The sequence below is a fragment of the Lemur catta genome, chromosome 1 (genome assembly GCF_020740605.2).
Source record: "Lemur catta isolate mLemCat1 chromosome 1, mLemCat1.pri, whole genome shotgun sequence".
In the NCBI taxonomy this organism is placed as follows: domain Eukaryota; kingdom Metazoa; phylum Chordata; class Mammalia; order Primates; family Lemuridae; genus Lemur; species Lemur catta.
In genome coordinates, this window is record NC_059128.1 from 165,157,153 (window position 1) to 165,170,207 (window position 13,055).

Genomic DNA, 13,055 nt, shown 5'->3' on the forward strand with positions numbered 1-13,055 from the left:
AGGCACTTTCCATCACCCCTGACTCTGTCCTCCGTAAGAGGCTGGTCTGGTCTAATGAGTCAGAATAATGAGAATAAGTCCGTGTACATTCTTTTTTTTTTTTTTATTCTTATTTCAGCATATTGTGGGGGTACAAAAGTTTAGGTTACGTATATTGCCCTTGCCCACCGCCCCACCCCCCGATTGATAGCTTCAAAGGTGTCTATCCCCTAGATAGTGCGCATCACACTCATTATGTATGTATACACCCATCCCCTCCCCCACCCACATCTGCCCGACACCTGATCAATGTTATTCCTAAATGTGCTCTTAGGTGATGATCAGTGAAACCAGTTTGATGGTGAGTACGTGTGGTGCTCCATGTATATTCTAATAGCAATGAAGAACAGAATTAGCATTGAGATCAGCCCAGAAGTCACCATCCCCAGGACTCCCTCCTCAACCACCCCTCTTCCCACAAAGGACAGAGGTAGCTCCTCCCTCCTGTATGCAGTTCCCATCCTTGCACAGGGTACGGCTGCCCTGGCCACCCTGGGCTATAATTTATTTACATGCTCTTCTCTCCCATGAGGCTGTGAGCCACTTGGGGGAAAACTGTGTTTTTTTCATTTTTCTGTCTTTACAGGTCCACAGTAGATGCTGTATATGTCCTCAGCCATTCTGTCTGACCCATTTCTCCTGATTTAATTCTGGGTCTCAACCCTGGATACCTAGTAGAATAAAAAAAGTCCCGATTCCCAGGATACACACAAGTCAATCAAATCACAGTCTCTGGAGTGGGGCTCAGGAATCAGTACATTTAAGCCTTTCCAAGTGGTTTCAATGCACAGCCAAGGCTAAGAACTACCGACTGGTGTTGGTAGAGTGGAAAAAGTAGCACTGCGATACGAACGTATCTTCTGATTACCAACACAATGCTCTACACTTGAAAATACCTGTCAAATTTGGTTTCAGTTCTAATCTTGTCTCCTCCCACCATACCTACCGTTCCACGGAGAAGACTTCTGCCTTGGGGTATGATATCTCTGTTTCATTCTGGGGTGGCCACCTTATATAAAACAGTAGTATGTACTTTCAAGAAGTGTACATATTCAGTTTCTATCCTATCTTTATAGCAGATAGGCCAGACTTTTTATTAGAGGACATTTCTGGTAGTCTGAGACCCACATCCCAGCTGGCACCAAGGAATAGATGTCACCTTGGCTTTGAGCAGTCTAAGGAGGCCAGGACGTTTACAGGAGCTGGGGAAATGCCACAATCAACAGAGAATGTATGAGCTTATGTGGGCTGTGACTCTGTGTGTGCATGTGTACGTGCATACATGTGTGTGCTCGTTCATGTGTTGTGCTTGGGGAATCAAGTCCCAGAGAAAGGACAGTGGCATTTCTTTCAGAAGCTGAGGGATAGAGCAGGCTGGCAGGATTGCTTCCTGGGCTTGAGGACCAGCTATCTGGGGGAAGCTTCCCTTCAACCCTGAAAAGAGCTTTATGCATCTCTCAAGCTGTTCTACTTCATGGATCACCTCGTAATGACCCCGTCGCGATGACTGTACAAGGCAGAAAGAAAGTCCTTGGCTGTCAGAGGCTGGGAGGAATTTCTAAGGCTCATGGGGATTAAAAACCTCTGTGTCGCTGCAGGAGGGGGAATGATGCCTTCTGTCCGTTTTTATTCAAGTGTTTCTTTTTGAGCACCAACCTCGCTGACTTTGATGTGAGAATAAATTAATTCTGGAGCCCCGACTTGAAATTTCCTGACTCTGCCTGTCTATTGTCTATCCACCCACACAAAGGAGAAACAGTGGAACCCTGTCAGTTTTTTCAATCAAGCAGCTTGCATTACACATTCTTCTAAGGAGTCTTGTAACAGTGCAGAGATATTGCAATCCTCCTTTTCTTCCTTAGGTATTTGCCCACTTTAATGATAAGCTGCTTTCTTTACACATACACAAAAAAATTGTTCCTCTGAGCTACAGAAACTTGATTTTCTTGGCACGTTGGGGATGCTAACTCTGGTCTCAACCTATTAAGATTTTAAAAGGAATCATTTATGATGATTCTTCACATAATTCCTAAGGTGTCGTATCTTATTTTTATATTGAATCTGCATCTTTGAGAGAATATAAAATGCTCCCCAGACTTTGTCTGATTCACATTCTAAAGGAATGAAAGCTTTAAAAGATGTATATGTCACACTGACTATAGTATCTGTATTTTGCATGTGAGACAATCAGGAAATGGAGGCATTCAGTAGCTTTTTCCAGATCATCTAATAAATCTGTGGCAGAATCACGAGAAGGGCTCTGAGCCTTAGCTTCCTAGTTTCTGAGCAGCCCACCAGTCTTCTCCTTGGAGATTACTATGGGTCTGCTTCTTCCCTGCAGATTCAGAGTCAACTTTTTAATCAAGCATCTACTATATGATATGTGTTAAGCGTTTTTACCTACTTTATCTTGCTTATAAGCATTTCAAGATTTAAAAGTTAAAAATCTTGAAGACATTTTCCCCTTCTTATCTCCTGGCATGTGCACACATTATACTAGATTATTAATGTGAGTGTGTGTGTGTGTGTGTGTTTCTGTGTCTGTGTATGTGTTATAAAGAAGAGAGAGAATTACTGCTTTTGTGTCTTGGGGAAGTTTAGAGACGTTTCCAACATAGTGGAGATGCAATTTGTCAGTCTTTTCTTTCCCTAGTAGAAATCTTCATAGGATATAAACCTCTCTAGGAATCCTCCCTATATTTGTGCCTGAAGAAATCAGAGCTGAAACTCAAGTTATCTTCATAGTCAACAACTCAAGGTTAAGTACCAGAAGGGTCACTTCAACAGGGTAATTTAAAATGACTATTGCCTTCTGCCCTAGATGTGTAGGAGAGGAAGTATCAGTAAGGGCCTGAGTGTTTAAAGCCCTTTGATTGTACTGGACCTGTTCATTCCTTCCCCAACTGCTGTCGTGCCCTATTTGAGTTACTGGTGATGACCAAGCTGAATCCAGAGACACCAGCAGGCAGGAGACTGATTGGACCTTCCCCATTACCTGTTCTATTAGATTCTCTGTGCACACTGGTCACTAGGATGTATCATTTCCTATGGTGTGTGAGGCAAAAGGTTTTCAATATGGTGATCACCAATTACGAGACTAGAAAGAACAGAAATTATACTATCCCATAAAATTTCTCAGAAAACTGGAAGATAGAGTTGCTTTTAATTTTCCTGACTTAAAAGGTCAATTAGTTGCTGCTCATTACTAACTAACTAGCCTTGTTTTAAAATCACACCAGGGAGTCAACTGAGGTTTGTACATATTTATATTTACATTGGTTTCACTTCAAAAAGTCTTCTTAAACTAACACCTGAACTCCTTCACCTCAGTCTAGAAATACTGGAAAGGAAGAATAAATACAATTGAATGTAATTTATGTAAGATATTTCCTACAGGGGATTCTCTTGGTGGGAAAGGTCAATATTACCATTAAGGAAAAATAAACAGAATACTGATCTGGTCTCAAAATCATGTTTCTATGTACACACATGCAAACACACTCATACTTGCATGGCCACACGATGTGCACGTGGGTAGACACGCAGCCTCTGCTAAAGTTATCAATAGCTTTTGAGATCAGTGAAGTGTAGTGATTATAAACTTAATCTGTGGAGTGAGACAGAGCTGAGTTCAAGTCTGGCCTCTGGCTGTGTGATAGGGTGTAAATTACTTAATCTCTTGTACAGTATTCCTCTTATTTAAAGCAATACCTACTATATAAGTGATTAGATGCAATAATGTCTAATACACCTGTGCTTTCAAAACTAATACACCTGTGTTTCCAAAACACAAATCATCTGGGAATCTTATTAAAAATTGCAGAGTCAAATTCAGTAGGTCTGGAAAGCTGTTAGTCCCTGAACAAACTTTGAATAGCAAAGCACATGCTAAGATTTCACAAGATGGAAACCAAAATTGCTATCCACTGGTCCTGTAAGCCAATTAAGAGAAGAAAGCTGAGAAAGGATTTTGTTTGGTGACCAAAGTGAACATGGGACAAACTCAGTTCCTTTTGATGTGGAGAGGATGAAACATTGGAACAAGGTTTTAGTCTGTTCTTTCATTTTGCATGAGGAGTTGCTCGACTTAATTCCCATTCTTCTTCCAAGGATCAGCCAAGAACCATCTGAATTTACAGTCTCTTTCTTACCTGTCATAGTCTTGGCAAATCTCCCCGACAGCTACCAAGGCCTTCAGGTACTCATTGGGTTGGTAAGGGTGGATGTAGTGCAGGGAACAGCTGTTCCTGGGGTCTCCATTTGAGGCAGTGAAATCTATAGCTACCTGGAAGAAAACAATAGAACAGGTGGATTTAAAGTAAATGCATCTTCTAAGAATTATGATCAGCCATGACAGAGACATGGTGTCAGATGAAAAACAACACATTACATACCCCACCAATAAAAAAAACAAGAGAAGAAATTATTTAGCATGAAAAGTAATTATTAATTTGGTTTGAGGCCATTTCTGCAGTCTTCAACTTCCCCCCCACCCAATACCCTCTCTTCCATCTGTCCAAACCAGAACTAGGGGTTGACATACAGGTCGGAAAGCCTAGCTGCTGTTGATCCACCTCACCAGGCAGCAAGAGGAAGGATAGAATATCTGCCCTCCAATTTCACAATTCACTAAGAAAAGACTTCTGTGCTCCCTGGGCAGGACAATTACATCTCTGAGGCATAGGTAAAAATCCTTTAAAACCAAATTCTGTGTTAAAGATACAGTCTTCATAACAAAATGATTGCCATATTTTTGTGAGTGGCCAGATGCAGAGAGATGTGTTGAAGTGGTGACAACAAATTTTCTGCAAGAAGCTGCTCTGTGTAAGGCATTCAAATTTTTGGTTCCCATTTGTGTAAGAACTCCTGCCATAACAAAGAAGATGCCCCAATGTCATGGCACTGTGAGTGGGAAGTGGAGAAGAGAAACTTCTGTCCTGCCACCACACAGTCCTTATCCTTCAACTTCCTAAATTTTTTCTAACCCCCAACATCATAATCATCTAAATAAAAGTTGACTCACTGAATACTTCTTAACAACAAACAGCAGCAACAACAACAAATGCTTAAGTGTGAGAGTGTTAAAATGAGAAGGAATATTTCTTCTGATTTCTAACATCATCACCATCCAAATAAAGGTTAAGCCAGAAAAAAAACTCTTAAAAATGCTTAAGCTTAGGTGAAGAAGGTTAAAATGAGGAGTCATAGGGGAAGAACGAAATGTTCATGTCACATCTTTCCTTGCCTTCTGGGGAACAGAAAAATGCATTCATTGGCTTACTATGACAGAAAGGCTCTATTTTCTCATATGATCTTGGGGATTATAAGATGGAAAATGTTACTTGTGTTATATTTGGCAAATTCCACTGTAACAAATAACTGGAATGCTCCATTGGATTTATTAAGGTGGGACCTTACCTCTGGAAGGACAGAGAAAAGATGCTATGTGCTTTATTTGTGCTTCTTAAAGAGTAAAGTTGATAGAAAAAAATGTTACCCATCTCTATTATTGTAACCCTGCAATTGAATCAAAGTGATTAGAAAAGAAAAGGAACAGGCTAACCGTAATTCACCTGGAACTTTTTCTTGCTTTCGTGACATTATTTTTTCATCATTAATTTTTTTTTCTTGTTTTTCCTCACCCTTCCACAGAACTATATTGAAAATAAATTTAGGCAGGATTCAAACTCTGTTTTCAGAATACCCAGATGTTTTCATCAAGGGGTGCCTACAGATAAAATGTTAGTACTAACAGAGGGTGAAAAGAAAAGATCATATGAAGAAAAATCATAGTACCTCCCTGACCCTTAGATAACACAGGGAAGAAGAGAGGAGTAATCTTTGTTAAAACCCTTCTCTGTGTCAGGCACTGTGCTAACTGCCTCATAGGTATTACGTACTTTGTTTTCATAAGCAATTCTGTGAGGCAGAGATCATTATTCCTTTGTACTGATGCCAGCATGGATGCCCAAAGGTGATGAAGGTCACACAGGTAATAGGGGGTGGAGCTAGGTTTAAATCCAAGTCTATATGGCTCCAAAGACTATGCTTCTTCACTGTACCATTATACACCCAGGGGAACATGTACGTCTGTGACCAACCTACTAAGATTTCCCATGGGGGTAACATTCCCATAAAAAATGGAGGGAATTTGGCCTGAAGGTAGGGAGGCTAGCTAGGAAGCAACTATAGTAATTTAAAGATGAATGGCCTGGAATGAACAGTTTTTAGTGACCAAAACAGTTGTAAAAAGTAAGGAAAGGGCAATGGAAATTGTGCATGCGTGCGTGTATGTGTGTTCGTATGCCCAAGAGTAGGAGATTGTGTTATTGAAAATGACGGGGGGTAACCAAAAGGAACCAATAAAATCCAATGTCTTCTAAGCTGGGTTTCATCCTGAAGGTGAGAGCCAATCCACTGGAAAAAGGAAAGGAACATGATAGGTGAAGGTCTTTTTAATCAAGGACTGTGATAAAAACCTGGTGGTGGGGAGGAAACTACATGCATTTTGTGAACAGGAAGGAGATGAAAAAGTACCCCAGGATCCACTCATGAAGCCCCAACCAGACAGAGGTACAAACATATGCAGATAATTCCAGGAAAACTTCTAAGAGGAACACTCCAGAGGTGTCGCAATCATGCCTCTGAGGTCCTCCTGAGTCTACTAAGCTCAACTCCCAGAGCCACCATTCTCAGCATTTTTCTTCCTAATGAGACACATTTAAGAGAGAATGGCCTTTGCAGAGGTGTACATAGGTTGAAATGTACTTAGGTGTACATAGTGTTTAAAAGGTAAAAGCAGTACTGAGAAGGCCAGGTGTAAAGACACACCTTTCTCTTCTACTGAGGAAAACATTCTAGAACTCCAGGGAATTCTAGAGAGTGTGAAGATGTTGTTATGGAGAGTACCTTGATTCTGCTTTAATTTATCTAAAAAGTAAATCATTAGCAAGTGTTGGTACTTTATTATTTTTTATTTATTATTTATTTATTTTTGAGACAGAGTCTCACTCTGTTCCCCTGGCTAGAGTGCCGTGGTGTCAGCCTAGCTCAGAGCAACCACAAACTCCTGGGCTTAAGCAATCCTACTGCCTCAGCCTCCCGAATAGCTGGGACTACAGGCATACACCACCATGCCCGGCTAATTTTTTCTATATGTATTTTTAGTTGGCCAGATAATTTCTTTCTATTTTTAGTAGAGATGGGGTCTCGCTTTTGCTCAGGCTGGTCTCAAACTCCTGACCTCGAGTGATCCACCTGCCTCGGCCTCCCAGAGTGCTAGGATTATAGGTGTGAGCCACTGCGCCTGGCCTGGTACTTTATTATTAATAACAAGTACCTTGTGGCCCACCTCACTTCTGATTATGATGCCCCTCATCACAGATCGCCATACTGCTCGGCACTGAGGGCTTCCTACCTGTGCTTCCTGATACTGTGGCTGACAACCTATCCCATGTGCTGATTACCTGACTGAGACTCTTGAAGAGTCAAGGGTATTCTTTGATGGCAAAAACATGCTGGTGCCTTGATATAAAACCAGAGAGTGAAGTCAAGTAATACAGACCAGAGAAAAAATATCCATAAAGAAAAATGGCAACACAAGAAATATAATTATCCCTCCTAGGTATGGACAAAATCCTCCAAACATGTCGACACTAAGTGGCAGTGTCTGAGCTCAGTTATGTCACCTGGATGAGTATGTTGTGCTATCTAGAAAAGTGTGTGTCATGTCAGGATGAGCATATGTGGATGTTTGCAACAATATATTTTTGTTATATTTTATTTATTTTTTATTTCAAAATATTAAGGGGGTGCAAATGTTTTTGGTTACATGAATCTCTTTTGTAGTGCTTGAGTCATGGCTGTAAGTGTGCCCATCACCCAAGTAGTGTTCATTGTACCCATTGGGTAGGTTTTTGCCCCTCAGGAAAAAAACAAACATAGGGCTGGGACTAGGTTGAGGCAGACGAGAAGCCTAGTATGTAGAACCCAAGGAGGCACTCACTCTCACCCGACCCTACCCTCGCACGATCCTCAGAATGAGTGCTTTTTAAAATTTTGTACCCCGGGTGCCTCTTGCCTCATTTTGGTCCTGGCGCTGCTAGACCAAAGATAGAATTTGGTCAACTCTTCAACCCCAGACTTGGAATAATGTTCTTAATGCTTAACAAACTAGGGTGGGGCAGAGATGATGGTGAGAAGGGGATTGTGACTGAAGACATTAAGGGTAGGAAAAGAATAGGATCTGGTGACCCATTGAATGTGAAGTTGGATGTCAGGGAATGGGAGTAGCCGGATTTCTATGGGGATAGAGGTAGATAATACAACTTGAGGATAACGAAACAATGTGAAGGCCAATCTTAGCAGGCTACTATTGGGCTGCCTTTTCTTGGTGTTCTATATAGACACACAAACATGCCTGGTAGAAATTTTACTATCTTCCTACAGGCAGACCTCTGGGGTTTACACTTTTCCCATGGCAAAGGCTACTACATATGTGACAATGAGAGAGGATATTCCAGCTCAGGAGATTCTGATATAGACCTAGGGGGAGGTATGAACTTAAAAATTAAACTGACGAAAAAGGAAATAAATCAATGATTCTTACCATATAGCCCTTTCTGTACTTCTTATGGGTCATAACAAAAATATTTTATCATGTGATTAGATAGCAGTGGACAGTCTTAAGTACATAGCAGCTACAAGATTCCTCCCCCCTCACCCTCTGCTGGCAAGTGATGGTTTCTAAAGTTTCCCTTGTGAAGCTGGACGTAAAATATCTTCAGGAAGTGGCCTTGTACCAAGAATTCTCAGTGCTCTTTAAAGTTAGCATTAGTGGAAAAAGAACAGAGTGAAAGGTTAGGTTTATTTTAGAAAGCAACAGGGAGGCAGCGAAAGATGGGATTAAGTTGAAAAATAAAAGCAAAAAAATGACTGAAAAATGCCAGTTTGTGGAGGTGGCTACCGATGCCTGGTTTTCTGAATGCCAGTGAGCTTGCAGAACCACTGCGCTTTCATTTTCTGACTTGAAGCATTTATCAAAACCTGTGGTTCTACTATGTGCTCCAATCTTCTCAGCGGGCAGCATAAGAACAGGCGCCCATTGCCTTTTCCTTCTGCCCAGGAGGCTGCTCTCATTATTAAGCAGAGCTGTGGAGCAGCTTTCCAAAACCTTGTAAGGTAAGAATGCAAATGCTCCCTCCAGGCCACCAAGTCCCCACTGCATGGAGCTGCTTCTGGGAAAAGGCTGGAAGTGAATAATGAGCATCTTTCTTTGGGCAGTTTTAGCTTCTTTCATGAAACAACCCCACTTACTCTCAGACCCCCTTCCCTTCATCTGACAAACAGGCCATTTGCAAACCTCCTCGATGTTTTCTAAGGGAAGCGGCTGTGAAGCCACCCCTGGTTAGTTGCTGAATCTCCTGTATCATCTGCAGTCTACCTTTGTGATCACATTCTTGGGCAGCTTTTTTTCTTTTTTTAATATCTGTATACAATGGGCCCTCTTAGGTGGAGATACTGCTTAGTCTGGGCCATTACTTAAGTAGTAACTTAAATTTTTATTCTTTTCTATTTCCGCAAAACTCCATAAAGGGGCCATGAAATAGGAAAATAGAGAAAGACCCCTGAGCCCACTTCGTTCATTTTTTGGAAATGGCAAAGCCTCTGCCTCTTTATCCCTTTGTATCCTGTCCTGGTTCACCCAGAGGTTCAGAGGGCAGGGCTCACTCACTCTGTTTTTCAGGGGTCTATCCGACAGTCCGTCACGGTTTAATCTGGGATATAAAATAAAGATTCAAAAACTTACACTGGTCCACAGTGTGGACATAGGACATCCTAAATGTATTAGGTTAGAAAAGATTTCCTGAGAGAACCTTTCATAGGTAATCTACATTTTTAGGCTTAACGGTCAGTCTGGGAGAAGTAACATTCAGCTTATTATATTACATTACACTATTAAAATGCAAACAATAAAATCAGAGTAAGGGAAAATAACATTATCTTTAATTTTTAAAAATCACAAATAAGACAAATTGCTGTTTGACAATAATAAGAAAAAGTACCATTTAGGATTCCACTAAGCCTGGTAAGTCATATTTTATTTTTCTTTTCCTTTTCTGTTATTATGTATATATGTGTGTGTATATATATATATATATATACATATATATATACAAAAATGTTTTACATAGTTATAATCATAGAATAATTCTGCCTTACATTCTTTTTTTAAATTTAACACGTTATAAATATGGCCTCATGTTATTATCTAATTCTTATAACTTAAAATGGCTTTATCATGGTCTGTTTAAAGGAAATACTATAATTTATGTAGCCATTACCTTATTGTTGGAGATTTAGGTTGCTTACAGCTTGTCTCTGTAGAAATCCATTTTACAATGAATATTTTTGTGCATATGAAAAAGGAATAACTTTCAAAGGAAATCTTTAATTTTTCTACCATTTTTTTCTTTCCAAGTACCTTAAGGCATCTGTCTCTTCTATGCTGTCTATAACTTTGCATTTTGTGTGTCTTATTTTTAGCCACTGTAACATGTGCCAAACCCAGTCTCTCTCCCTGTGGTCTCTGTGTCACCTCCACCCACTTTGCCAAGACTGCAAGACAGTTGCTCTAGAGTTCTTATGACTCAAGGATCCATGTGACACACAAGATTGTCCTCAGGGGTGCCCTTGACCTCCCAAAATTGTATGCAAAATTGGGTTTGTGCATTTTCTAGCATGAGGATATAGATCATGTATCAGATTCTCAAGTGGTCCAAGTGACAAAAAAAGAATAAGAATCATTAACTAGGACTCTCTTTAGCACCATTTACCTCTTTCCCTCCACTGGGCATTTGCCTCTGCTTTTGGTCAGATTCTAGCCTAAAACCTCCCCTATTCTAACCTTCAAATTGCCATCCTCCTTTTTCCTCTGGCCTTCCCTTTGCTGTCAATCTTTTTGAATGAATAGTTATACCTGCTGTGTTCACTATGTACCTTCTGTTTACATTCTAACTCCTGGGTTTCCCTATGTCATTCTACTGAAATTGTTCTTTCAAAGATGGCATATGCCTACTCATTACATAACCTAGTCATTGTTTGTTATTCTTCACTCTCTGACTTCTCTTTAGCATTTGGGATTGTTACCTTTGATCTGAACCTTAACCTTGTCCTCCTGGGCGTCTGAGTTCCTGCCTCCTCCTGGACCTTATTCTCCTGGGGCACCTCTTCTCTTACTGCTTGTCCCTCTTTCCCCTGCTGCCAGATGGAAGTCTCCTATAATTTCCCATTATCACGTCCCTTTTCTTTCTGTATTCTTCTCTTGGGCCATCTCATCCAGACCTTGTTCATGTAGCTCCCGCCTCTCTCCTGAAACCTAGGTCCATATATATAAGTATCATCTCCACTGCGATACTGAAAGTACTTCCAACATGTCCCAAAACAAGTTCATCATCTTGCCTGCAGCTCCTATGGACTTGCATATTTCCATGAACAGGACTACCGTGCTCTGTCAGGCACAAAAGCTTGGATCGTCCTGGACTCAACACTCTCCTTTGCTTTCAGTCTTCTCATTGTGTCCTAGGCAGAGGCTTATTGCCACTCTCCCCACAGTGCCTCTTCCTGCTGCTGCCTCTTTCATTTAGCCTCCCTTTTACCTGTCATCAGGACTGTTGCAGTGGGCTTTCATCTCTTCTTGCATCATCTTTCATTCTCCCTTCACCAACATCACTGCATTTTACCAAACACTCTCAGATTTACTTTTCTAAGATATGTGCCTGTTTCTTCAATGCTCTGTTCATTCTACCTTTGAACATTGTATTATCTACCAAGTTACCTCAATGTTAAAAGCCCTCCAAGTTCTGACCCCAAACTACTTCCCCAACACTCTCCTAAATACATCCTGTTTCTTCATATTGACTCAGCTCAGGTTGTAGTATTTATCATTAGAATATATGGGTTCATAAATACTTAAATTCATGGGGGGGGAGGGTTGCTTTTTAAAGCAAAAACCCAGTATCATATTTATTCATCCAATTTGTTCTTTTCCCCTAAAACTTCCCTCCCTTTGAAGGTTTAGGGTTCAATTTATTACAATTTAACAAAAGTATTTTGGGCAGCTTGGCACCTGAAAGGAAAGATGTCCCATCTTTAACACTCTTAAGATTGAACCAGAAGCACCCGTATCCATGGAAGATGTGGAGGCTTTCTCCTTGTCCTGCTTATGTATGTACTGGTAGAGTCTCTACGGGAAACAAAAGATCCACTCAAAAGAAGTGATTGAGGAGGGTTTAATAAAGAAACAATTCACAAACATATGGAAAAGGTTAAGGGAAACTGACCAGAAAGGGTGGGAAGGACCAGGTTACTAGAACTCAGTAAGAGGAATACCTGCAGGATAGGGTCCCAGATGGGAGCTGTGACCTTCTGTCGAGGAACAAGTTCTCTGCTAAACCTCAGCCTGGCAGGCCAAATCTGAGGGAATAAGTACTCCAAGTTCTCTCTCCTCCTATTCTTTGTTCTCTGACTAGTACCTCCCAGTGGTCAAATTCAACCAAAAGCCAAGAGCAGGAGACCCTGGAGAGTACATCCAAAGAGGTTGGCTTCCTGAGGCACAGAGGGGAGAGCTAGAAAAGGAGGAAGAGTGGATCTGGAGTAGGAAATGGAGAGCATCCAGAACTTTATGTCACCTCTGGAACCTGAAGATCTTTCTCCAGAAAGAGAAAGTTTGTCTTGGCTAAAGCTCCTGGGCTGGCTCAGTAGCCACGGGTCACATTATGTACCAATCAGGGTTTTTGCCTCTGGAAGGCTCAGAGGTATAATTACTGCAATAAAACACCCCTTTCCCCTCTGTCCTCTGCCCATCTTCAAGCCAGGAAGCCCTTGTCTCCTCACTTCTCATCTCTTTGCTATTTCCTTCTCATGTTGCCAGATGGTTTCAATAAAATTACTGGACAGATAGTAAATACTTATAGACCAAATTAAATAAAGTATGTTAAATTTTATTAACAGTTGGC

At 40.9% G+C, this 13,055-nt stretch overlaps 1 protein-coding gene across 2 annotated transcripts in view; it reads right to left on the bottom strand.

The window, feature by feature from the left end:
* CPNE4 (copine 4) overlaps positions 1–13,055 on the bottom strand; it is a 433,633-nt gene that overhangs the window by 26,471 nt on the left and 394,107 nt on the right. For both annotated transcript variants that reach the window (XM_045538714.1, XM_045538722.1), the window contains one exon: positions 4,191–4,324. In XM_045538714.1, the coding sequence (XP_045394670.1) occupies positions 4,191–4,324 (134 nt within the window). The remainder of the gene's footprint in view (positions 1–4,190; positions 4,325–13,055) is intronic.